We start from the raw sequence: 25,230 nt of genomic DNA, 5'->3' as shown, positions 1-25,230 counted from the left end.
CACAGGAGGTGGCCATTTGGCTTGTTGAGTCCATGTCAGCTGTCTACAAGAGCAATTCAGCAAGTCCCATTCCCCCACCCTTTCCCTGTAACCCTGCAAATTTTTTTAATCTTCAGGTGTTTAAAACAATTAAAAGTCCACTTGACCAAAATAAATTGTCAAGAAGATATAATGTCTATAATGTTATTGGAAATTGTTTTTAAGTTTGGAATTTAGTGGTGTCTGTGTCTTAAGTGGATTAAAGCCAGCTGGTTTAGAGGCTTTGATGAATAGAAGTAGATTTGAAATGGTTATTGGATAAACATAGGGAAATAGAAGGTGAGGTATAAAGGTGGAAATTTGCATTTTTAAATAGATATTCAAAAGAGCGGGTGAAATACTAGACCTAACCAGGCCTAAAAGTTTACTAGTAAAGTTTTTAAAAGTTTACTAGTAAAGTGGGTATTATGATAGGGTTTTATTGTTAGAAGATTTAAAGCTAAAAAAAACCCTAGTGACAATGAGAATTTGCACTCGAAGAGGAAAATATGTATGAAGGAAGAGAAGGCTGTTGGTAAAAGGAAGAGGGGTTCTAAGATCTAAAACCTCCAGTCTGTAAGCCTCATGTCTGTCTGCAAGGACCCAGAGCTAAAAGAAACTCATTTTGAATGCAACTGTCCAGGGCGTGCTTTGCAGGGGGTCTGTTTAAATCTATATGTTTTACCATTGCCTTACCGAGGGTCTAACTGAGAATCAGAGTAATTAGGGGATTTTTGTAGTTATTATAGTAGTAGTTTTGTAGATATATGTATGTGCTTACAATCTTTGTATTAATAAATGTTTAATTTAGTTTTATAAAAAACCTTGAGAGTTGGTTGTCTTATTACTACTGGATTCAAAGCCTGCATCTCAAAACATACAAATGGGTCATGACAGTTGTTTCAAGTTTCCCTCTGGCATTTGAACAACTCAGTCTTTCCCATGGGCTGTGTTATAATGAAATGTAAACAATTTATTTTGAGCATAGTTGTTTCACTTCTTCTTCTAGAAATGTAAATAAATATGCATACTGCTAAAGAGTTCTCTTCCATAAGATGTTGAGTATTATTTGAAATGTATACTTCCTGGTGGCTTCATTAATGTTTTTTCAAATGATGGCAGATTGCACATGAACATAGCATGGCGTATTTATTGATACAGAACTGAAGTATTATTGGGGTCAAGCACCATAATACAATTTGTAAAGAATGTTAAAGTAAATTCTTCAAAGAAAACGCTACTATTAACTTAACTGATAGATCCGCTCTGTCATATTATTAGCATTTGCTTTGAACAAAAAACATCCATTTTTAATGCCACATATTATAAACCTCATTACAAAGGCAATCAAGTAGCATGAGGACTGAGTGAATTTAAAAAGATATAATTGTTTCAGTTTTATGATGAATCTACCAAATTCTAGCACAATTTCATAAAGTACTGAAAAGTTATCTGAATCCACATATTCTTTTTCTGGACAGGTTAAATTATAACACCAGCCGGAACAGTTCTTTTAAATAAGAATTTACGCTCCATTTCCAAAGGTTCTATAAATTTTTAATAGGCTTAAAATCTGAATTTGACCTGCATCAGCCACAAAAGCTACCCAGTCACACAGCTTAATACGGACAGATCGGTTTTCAAAAAGTTTCCATTAATTGGTCTTGTAAACAGAAAACACTGGTGTAATTGTGACTACGTGGCAATGTGGAACGAAGGGATTAGTCATGAAAAATAAATGTCTGATGTATAAATGCTGTAAACTGTGAGTATAAGTTATCAGTGGCAATTGTAATGTGATACACTGCCTTTGCCATGTATGACGTATTAACGTTTTAACTCTTAATAGCAGAGTGCAGTTGAGTTGGTTAGCATCTTGAAACAGAGGATAGATGAACATTTCATGTTGAAACCTGTTGCTGGCACATATATTTTCCAGGCATTTTGTTAAAAACAGAAGTAATTTTTGTTTTCATAGAATTAAAAAAAAATGCATACTGGTGTTTAAAGTGTCACTGAATACTCCAAATATTCAATAATGAAATCATAGTAAAAAAAAGTCATCTTTTCAATTTTATTGATTTCAGCTGTTTGCTCGTTGACATACATATATTTGGTTCCTGCATTAACCCACTTTATCAATACTTTGGAATATGCTACAACTCTTCTTGGTCAGTGCGTTCTCGGGAAGAAATCCAACGGCTTACAATCAGCTCCTACAACATAGAAATAAACAAAATTAGCTCTGAATTAATGGATGCACTGTAAACTAAACAAAGGCAAACACCATGGTTCATCTTGGTTTTCTTATCCATTAATAACTTCACTAAAACAAAATTATTTGCACCTGAACTTTAATTTTCTTCATACATTCTGGTGATGTCATTTCCTCATCAGTCATATTTGATGGTTTAATTAAATAGCATAACAGGAGCTCCTGGAACAAAAGGACGAAGCAAAAATGTTAGTGACAATATTAAAACAAGCAAAAACTCTAACATTAAACACAGAAAATACTGAAGATATATGAGGTCAGTCAGCATCTGACAAATCAAGATAGTATTTTAATCAGATATGAGTAATAAACTTTGAGGGTAAACTAACAAGTAATATAAAAACGAACAGTAAGAGCTTCTTCAAATATATAAAAAAGAGAGGCCAAAGTGAACATGGGCCTCTTAAAGAATTAGGCTGGGGAAATAATAATGGGGAACCAGGAAATGGCAGACGAGTTGAATAAATATTTTGCTTCAGTCTTCATGGTAAAAGATACTAATAGCATTCCAAAAATACTAAATAATCAAGGCAAAAGTGGGAGACGAAATAATTATCATCAGAGAAAAAGTACTAGGGAAACTAATGGGGCTAAAGGCTGATAAGTCCCTTGAGCCCGATGGGTTGCATCCTAGCATTTTAAAGGAAGTAGCTACAGAGACAGAGATTGTCGGTGCACTGGTAGTAATCTTCCAAGAATTTTTAGATTCTGGAAAAGTCCCAGAGGATTGGAGAATGGCTAATGTAACACCCTTATTCAAAAAGGGAGGCAGACAAAAACAGGTAACTAATAGGCCAGTTAGCTTAACATTTGTCATTGGGAAAATGTTGGAGTCTATTATAAAGGATGTAATAGCAGAGCATTTAGGATTATATAATCTAATCAAGCAGAGCCAGCATGGCTTCATGAAGGGAAAATCATGCAAAGCAAATTTATTAGAATTCTTTGAGGAGGTAACAAGCAGAATAGATAAAGAGGAAACAGTTAATATATTTGGATTTCCAAAAGTCGTTCGATAAGGTACCGCACATAAAGCTACTTAATAAGATAAGAGCACATGGTGTTTTGAGTAGTATATTAGCACGGATAGAGGACTGGCTGACTAATAGAAGATAAAGAGTTGGGATAAGGGGGGCATTTTCTGGATGGCAAACCTGTAACTAGTGGAGTGCCGCAGGGATCAGTGCTGGGACCTTAATTATCTACAATATATATTAATAATTCAGATGAGGGAAGTGAATGTACTATTGCCAAGTTTGCGGCAAAATAAGTGGGAAGGCAAGTGGTGAGGATGACACAATGAATCTACAGAGGGTTATAGACAAGTTAAGTGAGTGGGCAAAAAATTGGCAGATGGAAGATAATGTGGGAAAATGTAAGGTTATGCATTTTGGCAGGAAGAATAGAGGAGCTGAATACTATTTAAATGGAGAAAGACTGAAGAAGGCTGCAGCACAGAGGGATCTGGGAGTCCTTGCGCATGAAACCCAAAAAGCTAACATACAAGTTCAACAGGTAATAGGGAAGGCAAATGGAATGGTGGCCTTTATTTCAAAGGGAATTGAGTATAAAAATAGGGAAGTCTTGCTAAAACCATACAGGGCACTAGTTACAACACAACTAGAATACTGTGAACAATTTTGGTCCCCTTATCTAAGGAAAAATATACTGACATTGGAGGCAGTCCAGAGATGGTCCATGAGGTTGGTCCTGGGTTTGGAGGGGTCTTCTTATGAGGAAAGTTGAGTAGGTTGGGTCTGTACTCATTGGAGTTTAGAAGACTGAGAGGCGACCTTATGAAACATAAAATTCTTAGGGGACTTGACAGAGTAGATGCTAAGAGGTTGTTTCCCCTTGTGAGACAGTCTAGGACCAGAGGGCATTAGCTCAGAGTAAGAGGGCGCCCACTTAAAAACAGAGATGAGGAGGAATTTCTTCTCTTAAAGGGTAGTCAATCTGTGGAATTCTTTACCGCAGAGGGCTGTAGAGGCTGGGTTGTTAAGTATGCTCAAGGCTGAGATAGACCAATTTTTAATCAGGAAGGGAATCAAGGCTAGTGGGGAAAAGGCAGGAAAGTGGAGTTGAGGATTATCAGATCAGCCATGATCTCATTAAATGGCGGACTAGACTCGATGGGCCGAATGGCCTACTTCTGCTATGTCTTACGGTCTTATCAGCCGAAACATTTGCTCACCTTTCCCCTGCAGATGATTCCTGACCTACCATGTATTTACAGCAATTTTCATTGTTCTTTCAGATTTTTAATATCCAACCAAAAACAGACTTTTGTGCTGCTTATGTTGATCTGTTTAAGGAAATTACCAGCGAATGTCTTTCATATCCTGGAATTTTATTACCTGCTTCACAGCAATTAGCTCAGATATAATGTCGAACCAAATAAGCGTGCAAGGGCAGGACAGTTAATCAAAATGGTTTATAGTATAACCTTTTCGAAATTCATAGAGCAAATATGAACTATACAATAGCCAGTCGCTCAGCAATATTATTTGGAATTCTCTAAGTAGCAGACACTTCTCTCCAAGTATTTTCAAAATCAAAAGCACAAGAAAATCATAAACTGGAGAATATTTTCATGGGTTGCCAATAATCAACTAAGTTTTAGGAAGTAAATTTAATCTTAGCGCTGATAATGATCAAAACTGAAGCAACTTTAAGCAGTTATTAAATTGAGGGAGAGTAACAATCGGGATAACTGGAAAAGACTTCCGGAGGTTCTAGATACATCAGCAAAATGGGCAAAATAGGAATCAGATGCAAGTTAAGCTGGAGGTGATACATTTCAGGAGGGATAATAAGAAAGGGAAGCATACATTCCATGGAAAGGTGCTGAAGGACAGAGAGATCTCAGGGAACAAATACAGTTTTCCTTAAAAGTACATGTGCAGATGAAGCTAAAGAAAAGGAAATAGCATTTTGGGTTCAATAAGTAAGAGAATAGTGTAAAAGATCAAAGGGATTATGATCAAGTTATATTATTAGGCTATAGAAAGAATATCATGTGAACGTTAGGAATATTATTATAGAAAGGGCATTAAACCCACAGTATAAATATATCTGGATTAAAACAGCGATAAGCACAATGAAGAAAATATTTGAGATGCTGGACTATTTCCACTTGCAATTATAGACATCAGAATCCATACCTGGGAATCTCGGGACCGGATGTATACCAGAAACGTGTACGGGGACTTTCCAGATTTTGGATCCTGGGCTGGGAGTGGGGGAAAATAAAATAACAGAGATTTCTCTGCTGAGCTGGACACAACATGGATGGGGAAAGAAAGGGATGAAGGGCGGACCAGGCTGGCTTCCACCATTAGTCTCGGAGCCAAAAGAGCAGGGGATCAGCACACCATGACCTGGATATGACAAACAGCAATGCCTGATGGGCATTTTAGTTTCTAGGGCAGGACCCGGTTTCCAGCTCCTTCTGGATTCTGGAAGGCCGGACATGGAATCCAAGATCTGTATATGGCATCTTCATGACCTCAGGGCATTCAAAATATTTGACAACTAATGAAGTACTTTTGAGATATAGTCACTTATGTGGTGCAAGAAATAGGTGAACAGAAAAATCCTATTCCCATTTCTTGGACAGGAAGTGTCAATTTAAAATTGTTATGGAGAGAGGAGAGAGAGAGAGAGAGGTTATGAGGAATTTCTCTACACACTGTTGATAGAGCATGGGAAGACTATTTTGTTACAAGTAGTAATCGAGGAAGAGACTCCTGCACCTTTTAGTGGAAAAACAGATACATATTTAAAGCCAAGAAACATATAGGGACATGGAGAGAAGGGATTAGTTTTGGATTGTTCTAGCAAAGATCCACAATAGGTCAAATGACCTCTTCCTGTGCTAAACTTCTATGATACTGTGATGATTTTGCTGAAGGTGTTACAAATGCCATCTACTATTGTGTAGATGCCAAATATTTTTCAACAACCAAAGTAAATGCCTACTCTGAAAATCTACAATCCATACAGACAGTAACAGTAGGAACCCTGGGAAGAAATCAGGAATTTTCTATATTATTACAGAATAGCTGAATACAGGAGGAGGAGGAATGATATTAACGTCACCCAAATTGAATTTCTGGCTGTATGCCCTTTGAGAATCTTTACCTTTGAGACATTAGAAGTGGTTCGGTTTAACCCAGCAAGTGATCTCCAAGTGAAAGGCCTACGCTGTGAACCCTGACAACTGTCATCAACCATTTCAATCACCACTGAATAACTGTAGGCAGAAAGAAAAATGTAATTGGAACTTTTGGACATTATAAAGTAGAATAAGATGCTAATACAATTACTATTTCAACTGCACTGTTCATACCTTGCATGATAAAATGGAGGTCCTTTTCGATACAGTACTGAAATACAAAGGAAAATTAAGTGTCACTTAAAATCTGGTACATAAAAGCACTATGTTCTAATTTTGGATTGGATCAGCCAAAGAAATACTGAATATTAAGTGACAAAGTACATTGGGCTCATCTTGTGTCACATGAACCTCCCTATGAAACGCACTGAATTTAGCAAACTGCTGGATTTTGCCTGGAGTAAATCAGTGTTAGTACCAGGGAAGGATGCTTTTCCTCCTCCTCGTTAATTGCATAGTCTTTTTAAATATAGCTGAAGCACCGGTGTTACTTTTTTCTTTTCAGTTTGGATAACTTTCTAAAGTGATGTATCACAACTTTGTGAATATAGATCCCAGGGTGCCACATTCACTGTGGCACTGCAGTTAGTTGCCAAGTGACATATCTGTTTATCAGTCCACCAGCCACATGGAGAACTGAAAGAAATACACTTGATGAAGCTCCAACATTTCAAGTCTAAAGTGTGATTATTTTTAACTCATGGGAACCAGAAGACGTAATATGATGGCAGCAGCAGGGTGCCAAGGGTCATTGGGGGTGGGGGGAGGATGAGTAAAAAAAAAACAAACGTTTTAAACAAATTTAACGTTGAATTAGATTAAGAATCAACCTGAATTAGCCAAAGAGAGAGAGAAGAACTGAGTCATCCAAAAACCAAACGCCAATACCAATAAACACACAGCTCCAGCCCATGATAAAGGGGAGACTGATGATGTTGTAGGGGCATTTGAAAAGTTTAAATAAAAGTGTGGACTGACATTCATCAGCTTTCTAAAGACACTAGTGAAGAGGAAAGGGTCAGCTACATCTTTTTGTGGACAGAAAAGAAGGGGGATAAATTTGTTTAATAGCTGGGAGGTGAGTGAAAGCAAAGACAACAGCAGAGATCCAGACAAAATTTTTGAAAAAAATCAGTGCAAATCTCCAGCCAAAGTAAAATTATGGGATCTATCGATATGATTTTCAAGTCCTGAGTCAAGATTCAGGTGAGCCTGTTGACAATTTCCTATGAAGGTTGAAAAATGCAACCAGAACCTGCAAATTCAAGGAGACAGATGAAAGACTGCTGGAGTAACTTAATCCCACTCAGAGTATACCAGAAGGTCTTTCCTGAAAATTTGAAAGAAAGAAAACAAGCTCCCAAGGTAAGGTGCTCTGAAGCCGAACAATGTCATGCTAATGGGCATATGAGGGAAACTGAGCTTCGACAGCAGGAATAACTCAAATCAGAGGCACATGGAAAAGGAGAGATGTTAACTGTATGCTCTATGTCACTGAAACAGATGGTCCTACTATCCTGGGGTTGAGCAATTGTGAAGAACTGCAATTTATCCCAGTAAACCATGAGATGAAGAAGGCGACACTGAATGTTGAAGATAGGATACAAAGCACTCGCTGATCAGAAGGAAGGAAGATCTGGTACAAATGCACCCAGTGTTTTGATGAGACTGTTGGATGCTTTGAAGGTTGAGTATAACGTCATTATTGACCCAGTGATGAAACTAGTAATTCAGCCCCCACGTAACATACTAATAGAACTAAAATGAAAGCTTGAAAGAGAGCTCCAAGAAGAAAAGACAGCGATTGCCAGAGTCACAGAGCCTACAGATTGGGTAAATTTCATCGTGGTGACAGCAGAGCCATATGAGCATCTAGAAATTTAATAGGATCCCAAAGATCTTAATCAAGCAATAAAGAGGAATCACTACCCTAACCCAACACTGGAAGAAACCACACCAGCACCGGAAGGGGAAAAAGTTTTTAGCAAGCTTGATGCCAGAAATGGCATGAAATGGAACATGAAGCTTGATGAGGAATCTTTGTTGTTGACAACATTCAACACATCTTTTGGCTGATACAAATTCCTGCATCTACTTTTGGCCTTAAAGTGAGACAGGATGTGTTCCAGCAGAAAATAGATGAGACATACTGAGGATACAAAGGAGCAGTTGGCATAGCTGATGATATTCAGACCTATGGTGAAGATGAGAAAAGACCGTGACCACCATCTACATGAAGCCATGGAGAGAACCAGCAAAACTGGGATCGAGCTAAAGCAGACAAATGCATAGCGACGACAGAATGCCTGCTCTTCGGAATGGTGCACACACCTGACGGAGTCAAGCCAAGTATTGAAAAAGACTTAACCATCTCTGAATTGCAACCTCCAAGAGACCAGAAGAGTTGAGATTGATCCAGTACATGACTTGGCTTGATCCAGTACATGAGTTCTTTCATACCTTACGTCAGAACACACAGCAAACCTACGAGAGCTGATGAAAGATGACGCTGAGTGCCAGTGGTCAGAGTTATACGAGGGGTGTTGCAACAAACTCAAAGTAGTAGAATGCAAGGAGACAAGTCTGCCATACTACAGCAGAAAGAATCACTCTCCAAGTACATGTTTCTGCAAAAGGACTTGTAGCAGCCCTGGTACAAGAGAGAAAACCGATAGCATTCACATCCAAAGCTCGAGCCTCAGCTGAGACCAGATATATCAACATAGAAAGAGAGTTTTTAACAGTCACGTATGGATGTGAGAAATACCATACAGATTTGTATTGGAGAAAGCTCAGGGTGGAGAGTGATCACTGTCCATTGGAGCAGATCTTTGTAGAGCAAGACTGCAGAGGTTACTCTTGAGGCTTCAGGGTTACAATTTCACAGGAAGTGAAGTGGTGCTAGTGGATGCCCTATTGTGGTTGTCACCACAGGAGAAACATGAGATAAAAGATCTAGGTACAAAGAGCCATCATCTAGTGAACACAACATCACCAAAGCTGAATCAAATTAGCAATGAGACCAGGAAAGACAAAGAGTTACAAATGCTCTCTCAGCAAATACAGCTAGCAATACAGCAGTATTGGTCTATATTATCTCTATTTAGATAGAGTTCTGTTAGCCAGATCCAGAATAATCATACCAAAAATGATGCACGAAGAATATCTCCAGAAGATACATGAAGGTCACACAGAAATACACAGCTCAAAGAGGAGATGATACCTACTGAGGTACCACAACCGCTGCCTCCACCACACACACAAGAATGGTAGATTGCAAACTAGTACACAAAATTCCCGTTTGTCTGAAAGGTGAAATATTTGACAGCCACAACAATCAACTCAGTAGTACGAGTTCTGTTCACTGAGCACTGGGTTCCCGGAAGAATATGTGACAACGGAACCCAATTCACCTCCAGAAAATTTAAGGGATTCACTGAAAAGTATGGGTTCAGCATCATCATCACATTACCCAAGGGGACACAGGTTTATAGGAAGACATGTCCAAATGGTCAGAGAATCTGCAGGAAATGCAGAGACATAGAGGAAGATCCAGACCTTGCCTTATTGTTAGTCCGATCTACACCTCTCAAGGCTGATATGAAATTGCCTGCACAGCTGCTGAATGGAAGAAAGAATAAAGCTGCTCTGCCAAGCAAGAGACACCCTCCAAGTGACCAGGAGGAAGAAAGACAACAACTCACTGATGCATAGGTAGGAGGTGGTCAACACATCTGCAAGCGTGTTAAATCCCTGCCTGAGCTGTTGAAAGGACAAATTGTACAGGTACATGACCCAATCATGAAAACCTGGAACCCACCAAAAGTTACTGGTGAGGATGAGACTCCAAGGTCATACATCATTGAGACCAAAACCAGTAAGCAAATGAGAAGAAACAGAGTCCATATTTGACCTGCACCTGAGCTGGAAAAGCAGAAAGGATCAACACCATCAGCAACATCACTAACCAGCGAGACATCATCAACAACTGCTGGTAAAATCCTGCCCCTGCCCACTATTTTTCAATAAATTCCGATAACATTATGGAAATTATTAAATCTTCCTGACAGAGGCATATCCTATCATTTAAGCTGTACCGTGAATAACATTTTTAGAAAAGAAAACAAGGTATAAAAGACTCTTAAGTTGTTCAGCTTATTTGCAAAAGTCGATTGTTAATCTTTTTTAGTTTAGGATAAAGAGTTAATGATTGGAACAGTTATATTGATATAGAGGCACTACATATAAAATAACATTCCTCTTTCTTCATATTATTCATAAAGAGCTAGAAATTAAGTGTTATGTAAATATATATCCCAGAGTGCCTTATCTGCTGTCACAGTACAGTCATGTACTGAGTAACAATGTATCATATCAGTCCACCAACCACACGGAGAGCTGAAAGAATTATACTCAATCAAGCTCCAGCATTTTGATTATTTCGAATTCATGGGAAGCAGAAGACATAACACTAACTAGTCACATAATGTTGGCAGACTTGTTCACCTGAAACTACTAATCTCCAATAAGAAGGATAATGTTAAACAGACAAGCAGATCAGCGATTGTTAATGCTAATTAATTCTTCCTAAAACATGATAGCCAACAAACTAAGATGGACAAGAAGTGACAGAAAATCTTTTGGGCTTGTCATCAATAATTTAACAGAAACGTCTAGGGTCTACAACACAGAAACCTTCTGGAATAAATCTCATGCTACTCACGTTTGTGTATAATATGCCAGGTAATCAAATAACTCTTTAAATGAATGGTGCAAAATGTACTATTGCAAATAAAAGGTAACCTGATTCTTTTGTTAGTATCCTATTTAGCCATAAGTATTGTGCCTCACAGCCTTTCTCATGCAGAATAACATTCCTAAAAGAATATTGGATGACAATAGTAATGACAACCATTGTTTGCATATAAAACAATGAGCTGTCAAAAGAAAGGTGGGATGCGGGTTTGGGCCTTCCAAGTCCCCTCTCCAGGTTCTCTATTTCAATCAGGTCATCAGTGTTGGTCAGATGCCAAACGCTGCAAATCTGAAAACAAGATAGAAGCAGAGGGAACTGACATGAACGGCTTAGTCTATCTCAATAGCTGCTAAAAATGAAAGCTTGTACAAAAATGCAATACAGAAAGAGACTACCCCCATAGTGTTGTGACCACAGATGGTGTTAATTGCTGCACAATCTAAATCCCAGAGAGACTTGGCTCATGGGCCATAACCTTTTCTTTTTGTATACTGAAAACGAGACAACGACGTACCAATCTCAGCAGTAAGAGGTCTAGTAACATTTTGGGATTTTAAAAATTATAAGTGGAAGTTTTATTAACAAGAATAAAAGAAAACTTAAGCACATAAAGTGACAATTACACAATTAAGGTTAATCTTACAAAGCATTCCCAAAAAAACACTCTATTTGGTCAAACCCACAAGAAAACACCTTCCAGGCAACACTCACTATAGATATATAACTATAAAATCCAATAATATTACACAAGGCAAATGACTGTAGCTTCAATAAAGGCATATCACATCACCTCTACCCTCTTCCACTCTGCAGTAAAATCCACTTCAGAATAAACTGCTTGTTGCAACCCAAGATTTTTTCTGGCTTGACTGGAAGATTGGTTCAAATGGCACCCTCTTCCAGCCCAGAGCTCCAGCTATATCTCAACAGCTCCAGCTATCTCCATAGCTCCAGCTCAACAATTACTCCAGTTATTCACAGTACCTCTAAACTTCCTCTTTTCCCTTTCATCTCCAGTTCCTCTTCTGCGCAGATGAGCATAAGGAGGAAGGGAAGGTGACCAAATTGAACATGGGAAGATCGGATAAAGTAATAGTTCCACACACTCCATTCATGTATAGTGTAAATAAAACAGAAGAGTACTGCCAACCTTTAAGTACCAAGAAAAGAAACAAGCGTAACCTTCAGTTGAGAAAAACTTCAATAAAAAGAAATGAAAGCAACCATTGTTCTCCACACCTCTTTGAAACTCAAATCTTTCCAAATATAAAATCTCTCATGACTCTAACTTGTCTTTGATTTTGGGTCAATAAAATATAACACCCCACTACTATTTACCTATGAAACTCCTGCAAGATGCAAGCAAGTTTCTTGTCATCTCTGACTCCTCTTTGATATTCAAACAAACTCTCAACTTAAATAAAAATACAAATGTTAGATCTAACCTATTTACTCGGATCTCACCTACCACTGCGATCCTTTTCATGTTTTAAACCCCCCAGACAACCTGACTCATATCAATCTCTTGCTTAATTTAATTAAATCATACACACATACAGGCACCCAGCCTTCTTTACAGTTTAACACAATATTCCCCAAAAATATTTTTAAAAAATAACATCATTCATAATAGGACTGTGTGGCCTGGAGCAGTTTATATATTTTCCTATGTCCTTAGTCATTGAATGATCAGAGAAACAGAGATAAAGAAAGATTTAAACTAATAAAGCACCTGACAACCTCAGGATGTCACAAAGTAATTTAAATCAAGTACTTCTGAAGAATAGTCACTGTTCTAAAGTGGGAAGCTCAGTGGCCAAATTGCACGCAGCAAGTTCCCACAATGAGCAATGTTGATAATGATTGAATAATCTGCTTTTTTCAGAAATGCTGGTTAATGGATAAATATTGGCCAGAACACCAGGGCAAACACCCCTGCTCTTTCAGCACAGAACCTTTAATGTAAAAAAATATGAGAAGGTAGATGGGCTCTCAGTTTATGGTCTCCAATAGTGCAGCTTTGAAGTGGCAGTCTACTTTTTGCGTTCAATTCTATTGCAATGGGACTTGAATGCACAATCTCCTGATATGGAGGCACACTGAGCCTGGGATAACACTGATCTAAACCAAAAAACTCAATCTCTTTCCCATTGTAGAGTTAGTTTCACTAAAAAGTTTATGATTCAGAACACATGAAAAATTAATCAGTTTTAAAGTTCCACGTTGTTCATTACTTCAATGGTTTTCTACAACTATCACAATGTATCCGGCTTCCATCATTCAATATTTTAATGATAACATATGGCTAAATTATTACAACAGCATTTAAAAGGTTTGAGACAAAAGCTCACAACAAAATAGGGCATATTTAGAAGAGATAAAATAATGAAAATTTTGGAAACATGAAATCAAAGCAGAAAATGTGGAGGACCTCACAAGTTCATCAGTATTTGTATAAAGAAAAGACCTGACGCTTCAGGTGATTAGAATTTTGTTTATTTGTCAAAATATAGAATTGATGATCATGAATGTAGCAAATACCTTTCATAAATACTGAACAAATATTGTAATGGTTTGGTCACAGTCAACCGCAGGAGATGAATGCAGTCCTGCGCTCAAGTCAGATGATGTACAAGTCCAAAACTCCAACGGCCAAATATAATACAGGCCATTGATTGACAATATACATCTAATACCTTCTTTCGTTCATTTTTTTCTCTTCCTCCTTGTAGGCTTGAACTCACAACCTTCAGACTCAGGAGTAAGAAGAGCTAAAAACTTCCACTATTGCCCTAGTTGAGATTAGCTAACATAGTACAGACCAGGATTAAATTGGGACATTTTAGGTCCATATAGTCATTTATTCATTTTACAAATTCTTTGACCTATTATGGTGCTACTATTATGCTCGTCTTAATCCAAGCATTTTTCTGATGTCAAGATAATGAGGTACATAAACTTAAGAAATACTTACAAAGGTCTGTACCATACTTCAGTCCAGTTTTTGGCACCCAGCCTTTACTTCGAAAGTAGTGATAGCCCATGTAATTGGTTTTAAATCCAGGCTGAATCAGACTAAATATTTCCCACAATTTGAGAATACTCAGAGGCTCCTGAAATTAAATTTAAAAATACCATTACATGGGGCCACACAACTGTTATTTCAACCCTTACTATCAAATGTCACTTCTTGCTTTCAGTGTACATTTTGCATGGCAGATGGATCCTAATATGTACTGCGAAACCCACTATTATAGGAAAATCAGGTATACTAAATTTCAACATTTAACAGCGAGCTGAATTTGTCCATCTCTCGTGCTTACTGTTAATCATATTACCAAGAGAAAGGCACCAGAAAATTAAAGGACCAACAATCAGAATCCATAAGCACTGTAACCTGTACCAGAAATTCATTTTAAAGTCCTTTATTTATGGCACTGAAGGAGATCATTCAGCCCATTGAACCAATGCTGGCTCTCCAGGGAATAATCCAGTAAATCCCATTCCTCGGCTCTATCCCCATGGCTCTGCCAGTTTATTTCCTTCAAGTGCCCACTCAATTTCCTTTTAAAATCATTAATGTACATATAAATGTACATTAACCTTGCCATGCTCATGCATGTTTAAAACAAATAATAAGAAATTAAACCCCATGTAATACAGCATTGCTTTACAGTTTTATCCAAACTGAGCATTCTAGAAAATGATTCCACCACTGAACTCTCAACCACCAACTTTACCTAATTTAATCTCTGCATTTTAGTGGACAGGTTAATCCAGTTGATATACTTTCAAAGAGACTGGTGTTTCAATCAACACTCCCATAGATTTCAAATTCAAAATATCAGTTAGTAATTTTCTGGGCACAAAACATGCAAAATAAACATCCAGGGTTGAGTTTACAAGTGAAGGATGAACAGGTTGGCACAGTAGAAGAGTCCTAATCTTAAACCAGGAGTATGAAATTGTATTGTCCCTATCACCACTTCAGCTGAGATCAGCTAATTCGGTACAGGCTGTAGATTAAATCTGGGATTTTCTTGGTCTGCATAGCTTAACTACTCCATGGATAACTTGCTGGGCCATTGGGAGAACTCAGGTCAATTTTATCATTTCCTAGCCAACAGAAAACATAAAACTTACCTCATTATCACAAATGGTTAAACATCCCAAGGCGTAGACGAGGAAAAATGCCTGAAACAGTACGGAGTTAGGAATTAATTTAAATACATGTACTGTGAGTAAATGTTTTGCATGTCAGGAACAGGGAAACAATAAGTATAATTGTGATAATTAAATAAAACCTTTGAACTGTTTTTATGATTCAAATATTTAATCTTATTATGAGATGTGAATGAATAAGTATTAAACATGAATCCACTGTAAAGAGTCATGCTCGGTATAAAGAATAATGATAGTAATGACCATTTGATGGCTACATTATGTAGTATCATTCGATGAACCACATTTAAAGTTGTTCCTTATGTTATAACAATGAAAAATTAAACAGCCATACTAATCAAACAAGTAAAATTAAATATCATTCTGTCTCATATTATCTTACACATGTGAATTAAACAACAGGCATCCTTCTCTTTCAAATTATAAGTTGGTACTGCCATCTGATGCTTATCGTTAATTGCTGCTTAAAAATAAAGTTTACAGACCTTGTATATTTACTGACTCTATCATACCTCTTCCAAACTGAGCTGAAGATATTCAAATACTTTGAAAGGGTTCCTCTTGCAGACTAATCTTTCTGTTACTTCAAGCTGAAGAAAACAGTTCGTTAGGTGAGCCCAATTTATTATTTGAACCAAAATACTTTTAATTACTTTGTCTTGTATGTGCTCATATGAAATGAGAGCACTAGATAATGAAAGCAAATGCATCATAATTAGATGTAGTAATAGTCCCAAGGCAACTTGATATCATAGAACATTCCACTCCACCTCAATACCAATCTGGACACTAACAAAGTGTAATTTATAGTGATACCGTTGAACATCAGGATCCTTCAGTCACACTGTAGCCCTGAATCACAAGTCTTGATCTTGGAGTTAACATAACCTACAAAAGCCAGAGGTTACCTTTATTCTGTTACATTTATCTGATGTGACTTTCCAACCATTACTGGTGGAATGGGAAATCCTAAACACCCAGCGAATTTACTACTGCTCAAAACAGATCATCAGCTATCATCTAACCGAACAAGGGGACAGCTCAAGGGGCTGAACTGCCTACTCCTGTTTTTACGAATGTAAACTTTGTCCAGACTCCAGTAAAACTGGAAATTTCATAACAACCTCCACTGAGTAAGACATTTCAATGAATTACAAATTGAAGTTCAAACACAAAAGATGGAATTAAAAGTATGCTATGATGTCAGGTCCAAAAATTGCATAATATTGTATTCATGAAACACTTAGCATGTTTTCTATTTATTCAATCCAACTTGATAGCAAAGCTATCTTATTTTAAAACATGAATACAAAAGCTCCTAATGGGCAATTTGTGATGTGGCTGGGTTGTACTGATTGAACAAGACTTGAAGCAGTTAAGGGAGAGCTGAGCTGAGTGTATGCTATAGATTGTTCAATGTTAATTAGCATCAAAAGTACAGCTAATTCTAAGCCAGAATGATGGAGACCTTGTGATGCAGTGAACAGAAAATCAAGTCCGGCATGAATTTTAAAAGCAAGTTAATTTTTTTTGAGAAGCTGAATGTATTTGGTAGCTTGGAATTTGGCGCGCTATGGGTGCATTACTAATTATCTTAACTGTTTATAATGGGATTTGCAATAGTGCTTTCCATTTTAGTTTACAAGTAGTCCCGTGTGAAAGAATATAACAAACCCTATTTAATGGATCTTCAGAACATAATGGCCACATAAATGGCTAAATTTCATGTTAAGTTAATGCTGTGTTCAAAACACATTTCCATTTAGCAGACTGTTCTAAATGAATTGTACTGGTGTTCTTCAACAGACAGACAGAAAGCCTTTAGCTGTATTTGGATTTGACTTAAGACACATGACCAGCATTTCTAATACACGGTTTCACACAGTCTCTAATCATTGTACTCACTTTTCTATTCAATTCTTTATCAGCACACGGTAGTACTTTTTCTACCACTAGTACATATTCGTGCTCTGTGGAAATCTTGTTATCTTTAATTGAGTTAAGTTGCAGAGCCTCTTTCATAGCATCTTGATATTGGCAGCCACAGTGTATAATGAGATTACTGTGTCTGGAACAGTGTACTTTTGCTATAGCTTCCCTGTCAATTGTTTCACAGTCGACATATCCATATTTTGCTAAAGGATCATAAGGTGCATCACCTTCCAAACAATGTGTCCTAGTTTGAGGGCTTATGACAGGATGAATTTCTCCATTGTGTGTTTCTTCAGCTATTTCATCAGGTTCTGTTTTAGCTATATAGACTTTGGAGTCAATGTTTATTTCTTGTGAACTGTCATCAAATTCACTGCTCTTTCTATCACAAGGCAATTCTATAGGTTTTATATAACTTTCAAGCATTTTCTCAATTAAAGTGCTCTCCAATCCTTGTTCTTGCAGGAGACTTTTAGCCCACTCTACATGATGCTGAAACCTGTAACAATAGTGAAAACAAAGGAAAGATTTGCTAGTGATTACACATTGCATAACAATCCCAAGAAAGACATCCTCAAAAAGTACAAATCATGGAAAAGAAATAATTGTCTTGTGTAGAAAGTTTATAAAAAGGGCAGTACAGTACATTAAAGTAAAATTGCACTGGGCTGTAGGAAAGCAAGTTGATACATGCAATGCCCTGCACAGTGCTTTTCTACTCTGAACTGCACTATTGTAGAGAGACCTGTGTGGACACAGGATTAGACACAAAAAGAAGTTAAAAGGGACCTATACATCCCATCTCTCTCACACAACACACCGCAGCTCCTTACATAGTAATATTAGAGGACGGCCAAGTGTTTTATTTCACACAGACGTTAAGTGCTTAACTTAAAAGGAATAAATTAATTAATTAGACCTCATCATATGGGACAGCTCACAGAACAAAACCAAACTCCATTTACATGATCATTTTTAAACTAATGAGTCTCCTAAGTATTTCACGGGATAAAAATGGACAGAAAGCAGAAGTGAAGAAGTTAGCAGAGTTATGATCAAATAGATAGACTTTCAACAAAATGCAAAATACTGCATGATGCTGGAAATCTGAAGCAAAATCAGAAAATACTGGAAACACCCAGCAGTTGTGGAGAAATAAAGATAGGGTTAATATTTCAGGGTGATCATGAAAGGTCAGAATTTCTACCAGTAGATATTGCACATATTTTTAAAGGCATAACAAGCGAAAACAAAGGTCGAGGAATTTAGGAAGGGAGGTTCAATAATAACTTTCATAAGGGAATTAGGTAAATACTTGAGGAGGAGAAAGAGTGGGGGAATGAGATGAACCGGAAAACTCTTTCAAAGATCCAGCACAGGCACGATAGACCAAACAGCCTCTTCCTGCTCTATAAGATTTTATGATTCTATGAAGTAGGGCTGAGAAGCCTGAGAGCTTTCCTACCATGGTGGGTTGGAGGGACAGGAGTGAGGAAGACCAGAGTGAGAGGAGCAAAAAGGCTGGCATGAGATAAATATGGGCAGGAGATCAAAGGGAGGGTGAAGCAAAGAGTTGAAGGGATTTATAAAAGAGGAGGGAGATTTTGAAAGTGAGGTGTTGGATGGTCAGGAACCAGCATAGTTCATTACTGATTAGGCAGGACACTACAGCAACATTATGGATAAATTGGAGTTTATGCAGGGTGCAGTTTTAGAGGTCAATGAGAAAAGCATAAGAGAAATCAAGTTTGGAGGTGAAAAAATGTAGATTAGGGACTATGGTAAGCGGGATGAAGGAATAGAGATGGTTTTATGTTGCAGAGTGAAAATTAACTGTCAAGAGTATGTCGCTTGAAACTCAGTTTTGGTTGAGCAGATGGTTTCAGGCTGTCTGAGACAGTCTGAGTGAGTTGTTGGGGATATAGAGGGATTTAGTGACAAGAGATTGGAGATTTATCCATTGGCTGAATACAATGTCTTTGTCTTTCCAAATTTCAGCTGGAGGAACTTAATTGGCTCAACCATGACATTAAGTCAGACAGGCATTCTAACGACAGGGCTATTGTGGTTCTGACAGAAGCAGTGAAGAGATAGACCTGTGTGTTGTCAACATACATATATCAACTGCCACATACATAACACATGTTGCCAAAAGTCATACGTAAATGAGTAACAAGAGGGGGCCAAGGATGGTCCACAGTAGGTGTGACTGCGGAGATGGAAGAAGCTACTGGTGGCTGCATTGCTACAGTAGAAAGTTGAAACATACAAGGGCAATGTCATGAAGGTGGACCACAGTGCAAAGGTGAGGGAGGTAATTAGATGTAAGCACACATGATACATCCTTTGATAGCAATGAAACTCATTGCAGAAGCATAAAAGAAAAGTAGAGTAAACATTAACAGGCAATAAAATCAGATGAGAATGGGAAAAAGGTAAATAAGATCTTGAAAATACATTGAAATTTCACACCGCATAAAGACAACTCTCCCAAAATTGTTTAGTGCTCCTTCCTTAACTGTGCCAATCTAATCACATTAATTTTCGTTTTCAAATAGAATACTTCCTCTCCATCATTTTAACAAATTAACTGTTTTATTCCCCCTACAAAACACACAATGTGAATGGTCTAAGAAAAAAACAGCCAAAAATACATGTTATTCAACAACAGTAGTAAAACCTGTTCAGGGTCTTATTATAGACAAGAATTCTAATAAATGAAAATGATTTTTCACAACAATAAAAATTGACAAACTAGTAGCTGAGAAGCATTTTAGGTGGAATATAAATACAGAATTACATGGCAAAATTGTAATGACAGGCCCAAACTTACTTCATTGATGAAATTATAGGCATGTGCATAAGATTGGCATCTATAAACAACCAAAAGGATAAAGTTAATGCATTTAATCAGATGCATAAATCATATACTGATGTTACTATACTTTAGCAAAAAGTATTTGATTAGAATTCCCAGTGTGTCCCTAAAATGTACTTCAATGGTTTTAAGTTAATTTGTCTTCCTCTTTGTCAGGATGCATGGACATTGTACTAAGCCCAAGCAAGATTATTATTGCTGTTACAAATCCACATATCAACAGGAGCTATTCTCTCACATTTAGCATTACCAGCCACTCTTTTATGCAGACCTCATGTCTCCTATAAACTGGGGAACATCTTTATTACCCAATATCTAGGTAAGTGAAAACCTAATCTGGGATTGTAACAATGGGCCCCTTCTCATATGTACTAGATACTATGATTTTGCACCTGCTGTCAGGTACATTCTTCCATCATTTTGGAAAGCAAATTGCAAAGCACTCTAGTGGGGAAAAGCTGAATGTGAAGAAACAAAGTGTTTTATGTTACACGAAGCATAGTAATTGACAGAGTGCAGTTGTCAAAACAAAGTCCATCTACTTCCATTTGCTTCTCAGACCATTAAACATAAGTAACACATAAAGATGTGGTTGTGTAGTTTACCACAAATTAGCAGTCTCTTAGTCACTCTGACTGAATAGAAATGAGCTCTCTTTCTTTCCTGTTGCCTCAGTCAATCCTAGATTGATTTGCTCACAAATGTTCAGGATTGGCTCGCCAGAGTTGCCAATCAAAGTTACAACCTTAAAAGTGAAACCCACCCCTCTTGGCATAGTAGTTCATGGTAACCGCTGGCTGTTTTACTGGATATAGTGAACAAAAGTCATTATGGTGAAAACTATAATCTTATGTACTCAATAACTTCTCCGTCTCAAATTGAGTAGCTTCAAGGGCCTCATTTTCCTTTAAGACAGCACATTCGCAATCTGAGTTACCTACTCTTCAACATTTACAAGTTAAGTCAGAATACATATATATTGTAAATTGATAGTGAACCAAATTTCATAATGCCAGAACATGAATAAAACCCAAAATTTCTTCAATGCCAAATAGGTAAAATTCTTACTATGTTATACATCCATTAACCTACATTGAGGTCTATGATATTTGACTTGATTTACTAAATACATCATTAAGCCACTCTATAACATTAACTTTAAACACAACCTGGATGAAGAGACAGGCTGGGTGAACTGAGTGGGTTTTTCTTGTTCATATATTTTTGTACTTTGATTTATAAGCTAAGCTTTTTTTGCTTTTCTGGCTTATTTAAAAATATTTAAAAAAAAGACACCAAAATAGTGCAAAAATATGTGTTAAGCTATTTTCTGAACTTTTTTTGAAAACATATTTTTCTCTTTGCGGGCACCAAGCAGTCAAATGCAAAAGCAAATGAGCCATCAGAACCATAAGCCTTTTTATCGTCACTGCATATTATCATTATTTTCTCTCCCATATAAACCCAATCCATCTCAGGATATGTTAATGTTTCTAACTAACTGACTTAGTCAGTTAAATGCCTGGCTTCCAGTCAGAGAAGCAATGCAGGTTTTCCACTAGTTCTCCAACTGGTAGGTGAGATCCCCATTGCCCACGTTAAATTCAGCTCCACCTATCAGTTGGCTTAGAGAGCTGGTCTGGGATAAAAGTTACTTATTGCTCCACCTCCATAATTGATGTGGTGTAGGCAGAGATGGAGAGAACCAACAAAACACATTAAAAAAAATACAGTACTATCTACATAGCCCTCTCTCAGTGGCACTGATAGTGAATAACTTGATGTCAAATTGAATTCAGTTGGTTATTATTACTTGATAGCAAAGAGTGTGAGTATTGCCAAAGTTTTTCATCTTGCACTCATCAGGACAAAGTCAAGTTGTCCAAGGCATTGCCATGGAGAAAACAACAGGGAGCTAAGGGCTGTGATCATTTGAAATTGGGCATTCTTGAATTTGTCCTGATGAGTGCAACACAGGAAGTGTTGGCAACATGTCTTTCTTTTCAGTAATGTATAGTGTTCTGTAATACAACAATTTAAGAATAATCATCTATAAATGATAAAACAACAGATACAAATAAAACAGGCCAAATAGGTGTTTAAAGAAGATTTACCTTTCCATTTGGCAACTAAAGTAGGGTCTGAAACATTATAACCTGGTCTGCTTCTGGAGAGCACTCCTTTTCCAAAATAACCCTTTAAACACAAATAAATAAATGAGATTTTCAACATTACTAAATCTTTGAGTTCAAAAGTTGAACTGAGACTATCCTATCATAGAATTGTACAACACAGGCCATTTGGCCCATCAAGTTTGTGCCAACTGTTTCGAAGAGCAATCTAATTAGTCCCACTCCCTTTCTTTTCCACTGTTGCTAAAATTTTTTTCTCCTTCAGGTATTTATTCCATTTACTTTTGAAGGCTACTACTCAATCTGTATCCACCACCCTATAAAACAGTACACTGTAAATCCTAACTTGCCTGACCATTGTGTAAAAAAGGTTTTTCCGCATGTCATCCCCTGTTCTTTTGCCAATCACTTTAAATCTGTGCCCCCTTGTTATCTTCAGCCACTGGAAACAGTTTCTTCTCATTTACTTTATTTGAAGCCTTCATGATAATAAACACATCTATCAATTCTCCTCTTAGCCTTCTTGGCTCTAAGGAGAACAACGTGAGCTTCTCCCATCTCTCTACCTTAACTGTAATCCTTCATCTCTGGAATCATTTTAGTAAACCTCTTGTGCATCCTTTCTAAACCCTTCACATCCTTCTTGGCACCAAGAATTGGGCACAATACTGCAGCTGGCACCTTCAAATTCCTTTTGTATTCTGTGCCTTGACTTATAACATCCAGGATCACATATGTTTTATTATCTGATCTGTTAACCTGTCTTGCCATCTTTATAGAATTGTGCACAAACATCCCTGAGTGTTTCTGTTCTTGCATCACACTTTAAAATTGTATCCTTTGGCTTGTTATGTCATTTCCAAGTCTATTACCATCTTGCTCACTGTTCACTACACAAGTTTTGTATCATCTGCAAATTTTGAAATTGTGCTGTGTATTTCTCAAGTTCAAGTCATTAAAAACAGGAATGATCCTGAAATACCTTTCCATACAGGGCTTGCATATTTTCTGGCTTCCTTACAATTACACTGTTATTCATAATTTCAGCATAATAATGTTCTTGTTCTTTTGAACTGGTTTCTTCTTGGGTTAGTGACACAGGGAAAGGCGCTTCATAAAATTCGTACACTCTCCTCTTTCTTTTTGGTGCACGAAAGCTTGCTTCTGCCATAGTACCAAGGATTCCTTTGAAGTAACTTCTGGTAATAGGATGGGATCTTCAAAATAAAGTATTAGGAAGTTAGTCTTAATAGCCTATAAAAGGGATTTGCAGGGTAAACAATTATCGAACAAATTAGTCAGGTCCTGAATATTTTGAGTTGTCAAGTAAAATACAAATCAATCCAGTTGTGTGGAATCTACAGCTGATAATTTGCAGTGACCAATGAGGGGCCTTTAAAGCCATGCATATCTCATGGCTGGATGCAAACAGCATTTTAAAATAACCCTTTAAACACAAGTAATTAAATGAGATTTTTAATATCACCAAACCTTTTTGAGTTCTAAAGTTGAATTGAGACCACCCTATCATAGAATCATTGAATAGTACAATACAGGAGGCCATTTGGACCTATCAAGTCTGTGCCAGCTGTTTCGAAGAACAATCCACTTAGACCCACTCCCCTTCTCTTTTCCACTGTTCCTGCAATTATTTATTCCATTTCCTTTTGAAGGCTACTATTCAATCTATATGCACCACCCTATAAGACAGTGCACTGTAAATCCTAACCACTCATTATGTAGAGTACAGTTGCTTATTTAAACAAAACTCACTATTCAATATATTTAAGTCAGCAATGCCTGGCCTCCAGTTTTCCACCCTTCAAACAATCATCACAGACCGTTGCAATCAATGAAAAAGAGGCTCCTACTCTGCGGTCCGAACTGCGCTAACGGTCAGCAACAGCTGAACGTGACAGGGCTACAGAATATCCAAGAGGAGAGGTTGAGGAATTGTCAATGTGTGGACAGATCCCAGGGTATCAAAGGTGACCAGGCTTTGGCCACCTTTTCCGCAATCTCTTCCTCCATTTTTATCCAAACACTTCTTCCCCAGGCTCCAAATGCTGTTCTCCATTATTCTCCCATCTCCCTCTGCCCTATTGCTACCCTTTCCGTAGCCTCTACAATTGCCCATCGCCTAAGTCTGCTATCCCCGCTGCCCCTGCATATTTCCCAATTAAGTGTCCCTTCTATCCTTCTTTCTATTCCCCCCTCCAATGTGCCTCCTCCTCCTCATGCTTTACACTGCCAGTCTTTTTCCCCTTGCTGTTGCTGCTGCTTCTCCTCCACCCTCCTCACATGCACCCCGTCCTTCATCTCGCAATCAACGGGATCCCCTGAGCTTCCCAGCACGCTGTAACATTTATAAAGGTACCAACAATTGTTACAGTGAGCAACATTCGAAAAGTCGATACTCAAAACACCCGCCCCGCCATCCCATCCACAGCAAGAGCTGACAACCGCTACATTGTAACCACTGCGATACTCACTGCGGTTCCAAACATGCGCAGAGTGTCGGCCACCAGTGCAACTCTGAAATCTCACCGCTGAACGCTTTCTTACTGTTTCTTCGTTCCCTCTCAATTTCCACAACAGGAGGTGTTGACACCATTCTGTTGGCTTGCGAAATCAGTAATTTAGATTGTGTCTTATTGCTTCTGATGAGTTTCCTGTGACTAATTATTTTAACATGCATGACCTTTGTTTTAGAAATTAATTTACGTATGTTTTGATGATTGTATTTTGCAGTCAGTTGCTCTTCTTTGAAAACTGCAACCCATTTGCCTTATCCATGATCTGTAATTAGGGTTGGATTGGCTCTCTTGAAAGAATCAGAGATTGGCACCGCACAAAAGGAGGCCATTCGGCCTGTTGAGT

General features: G+C 37.7%; 1 protein-coding gene across 5 annotated transcripts; it reads right to left on the bottom strand.

The window, feature by feature from the left end:
• Nucleotides 1-2,078: 2,078 nt before the first annotated feature.
• tsen2 (TSEN2 tRNA splicing endonuclease subunit) lies at nt 2,079-24,881 on the bottom strand. 5 transcript variants are annotated; one of them, XM_041192472.1, is made up of 12 exons: nt 24,843-24,881; nt 23,333-23,567; nt 22,333-22,414; nt 20,174-20,213; nt 17,314-17,839; nt 15,921-15,998; nt 15,370-15,420; nt 14,201-14,339; nt 6,645-6,681; nt 6,437-6,548; nt 2,366-2,455; nt 2,079-2,234 (listed from the first exon to the last, which is right to left on the bottom strand). In XM_041192472.1, exons 2-12 carry the CDS (start codon nt 23,519-23,521, stop codon nt 2,175-2,177), a joined length of 1,404 nt encoding a protein of 467 aa, XP_041048406.1. In that variant the 5' UTR covers nt 23,522-23,567; nt 24,843-24,881; the 3' UTR covers nt 2,079-2,174. The 5 variants fall into 5 exon arrangements, with proteins under 5 accessions (XP_041048406.1, XP_041048405.1, XP_041048408.1 ...); XM_041192471.1 differs by lacking the exon at nt 24,843-24,881 and adding an exon at nt 24,732-24,840; XM_041192474.1 differs by lacking the exon at nt 24,843-24,881 and adding an exon at nt 24,124-24,699.
• Nucleotides 24,882-25,230: the final 349 nt, after the last annotated feature.

Source organism: Carcharodon carcharias, chromosome 7 (genome assembly GCF_017639515.1).
Source record: "Carcharodon carcharias isolate sCarCar2 chromosome 7, sCarCar2.pri, whole genome shotgun sequence".
Taxonomy (NCBI): domain Eukaryota; kingdom Metazoa; phylum Chordata; class Chondrichthyes; order Lamniformes; family Lamnidae; genus Carcharodon; species Carcharodon carcharias.
This window is presented reverse-complemented; position numbering and strand designations above follow the sequence as displayed.

Bases quoted from the DNA above. Each gene is read 5' to 3' on its own strand.
- tsen2 (XM_041192472.1), bottom strand. From the start codon at position 23,521: ATGGCAGAAGCAAGCTTTCGTGCACCAAAAAGAAAGAGGAGAGTGTAC. The intron at 22,415-23,332 runs GTATTTCAGGAT...TTGTGTTTAAAG, and splicing joins TGCAAGCCCTGTATGGAAAG to GGTTATTTTGGAAAAGGAGT. The intron at 6,549-6,644 runs GTATGAACAGTG...TTCTGCCTACAG, and splicing joins CCTCCATTTTATCATGCAAG to TTATTCAGTGGTGATTGAAA.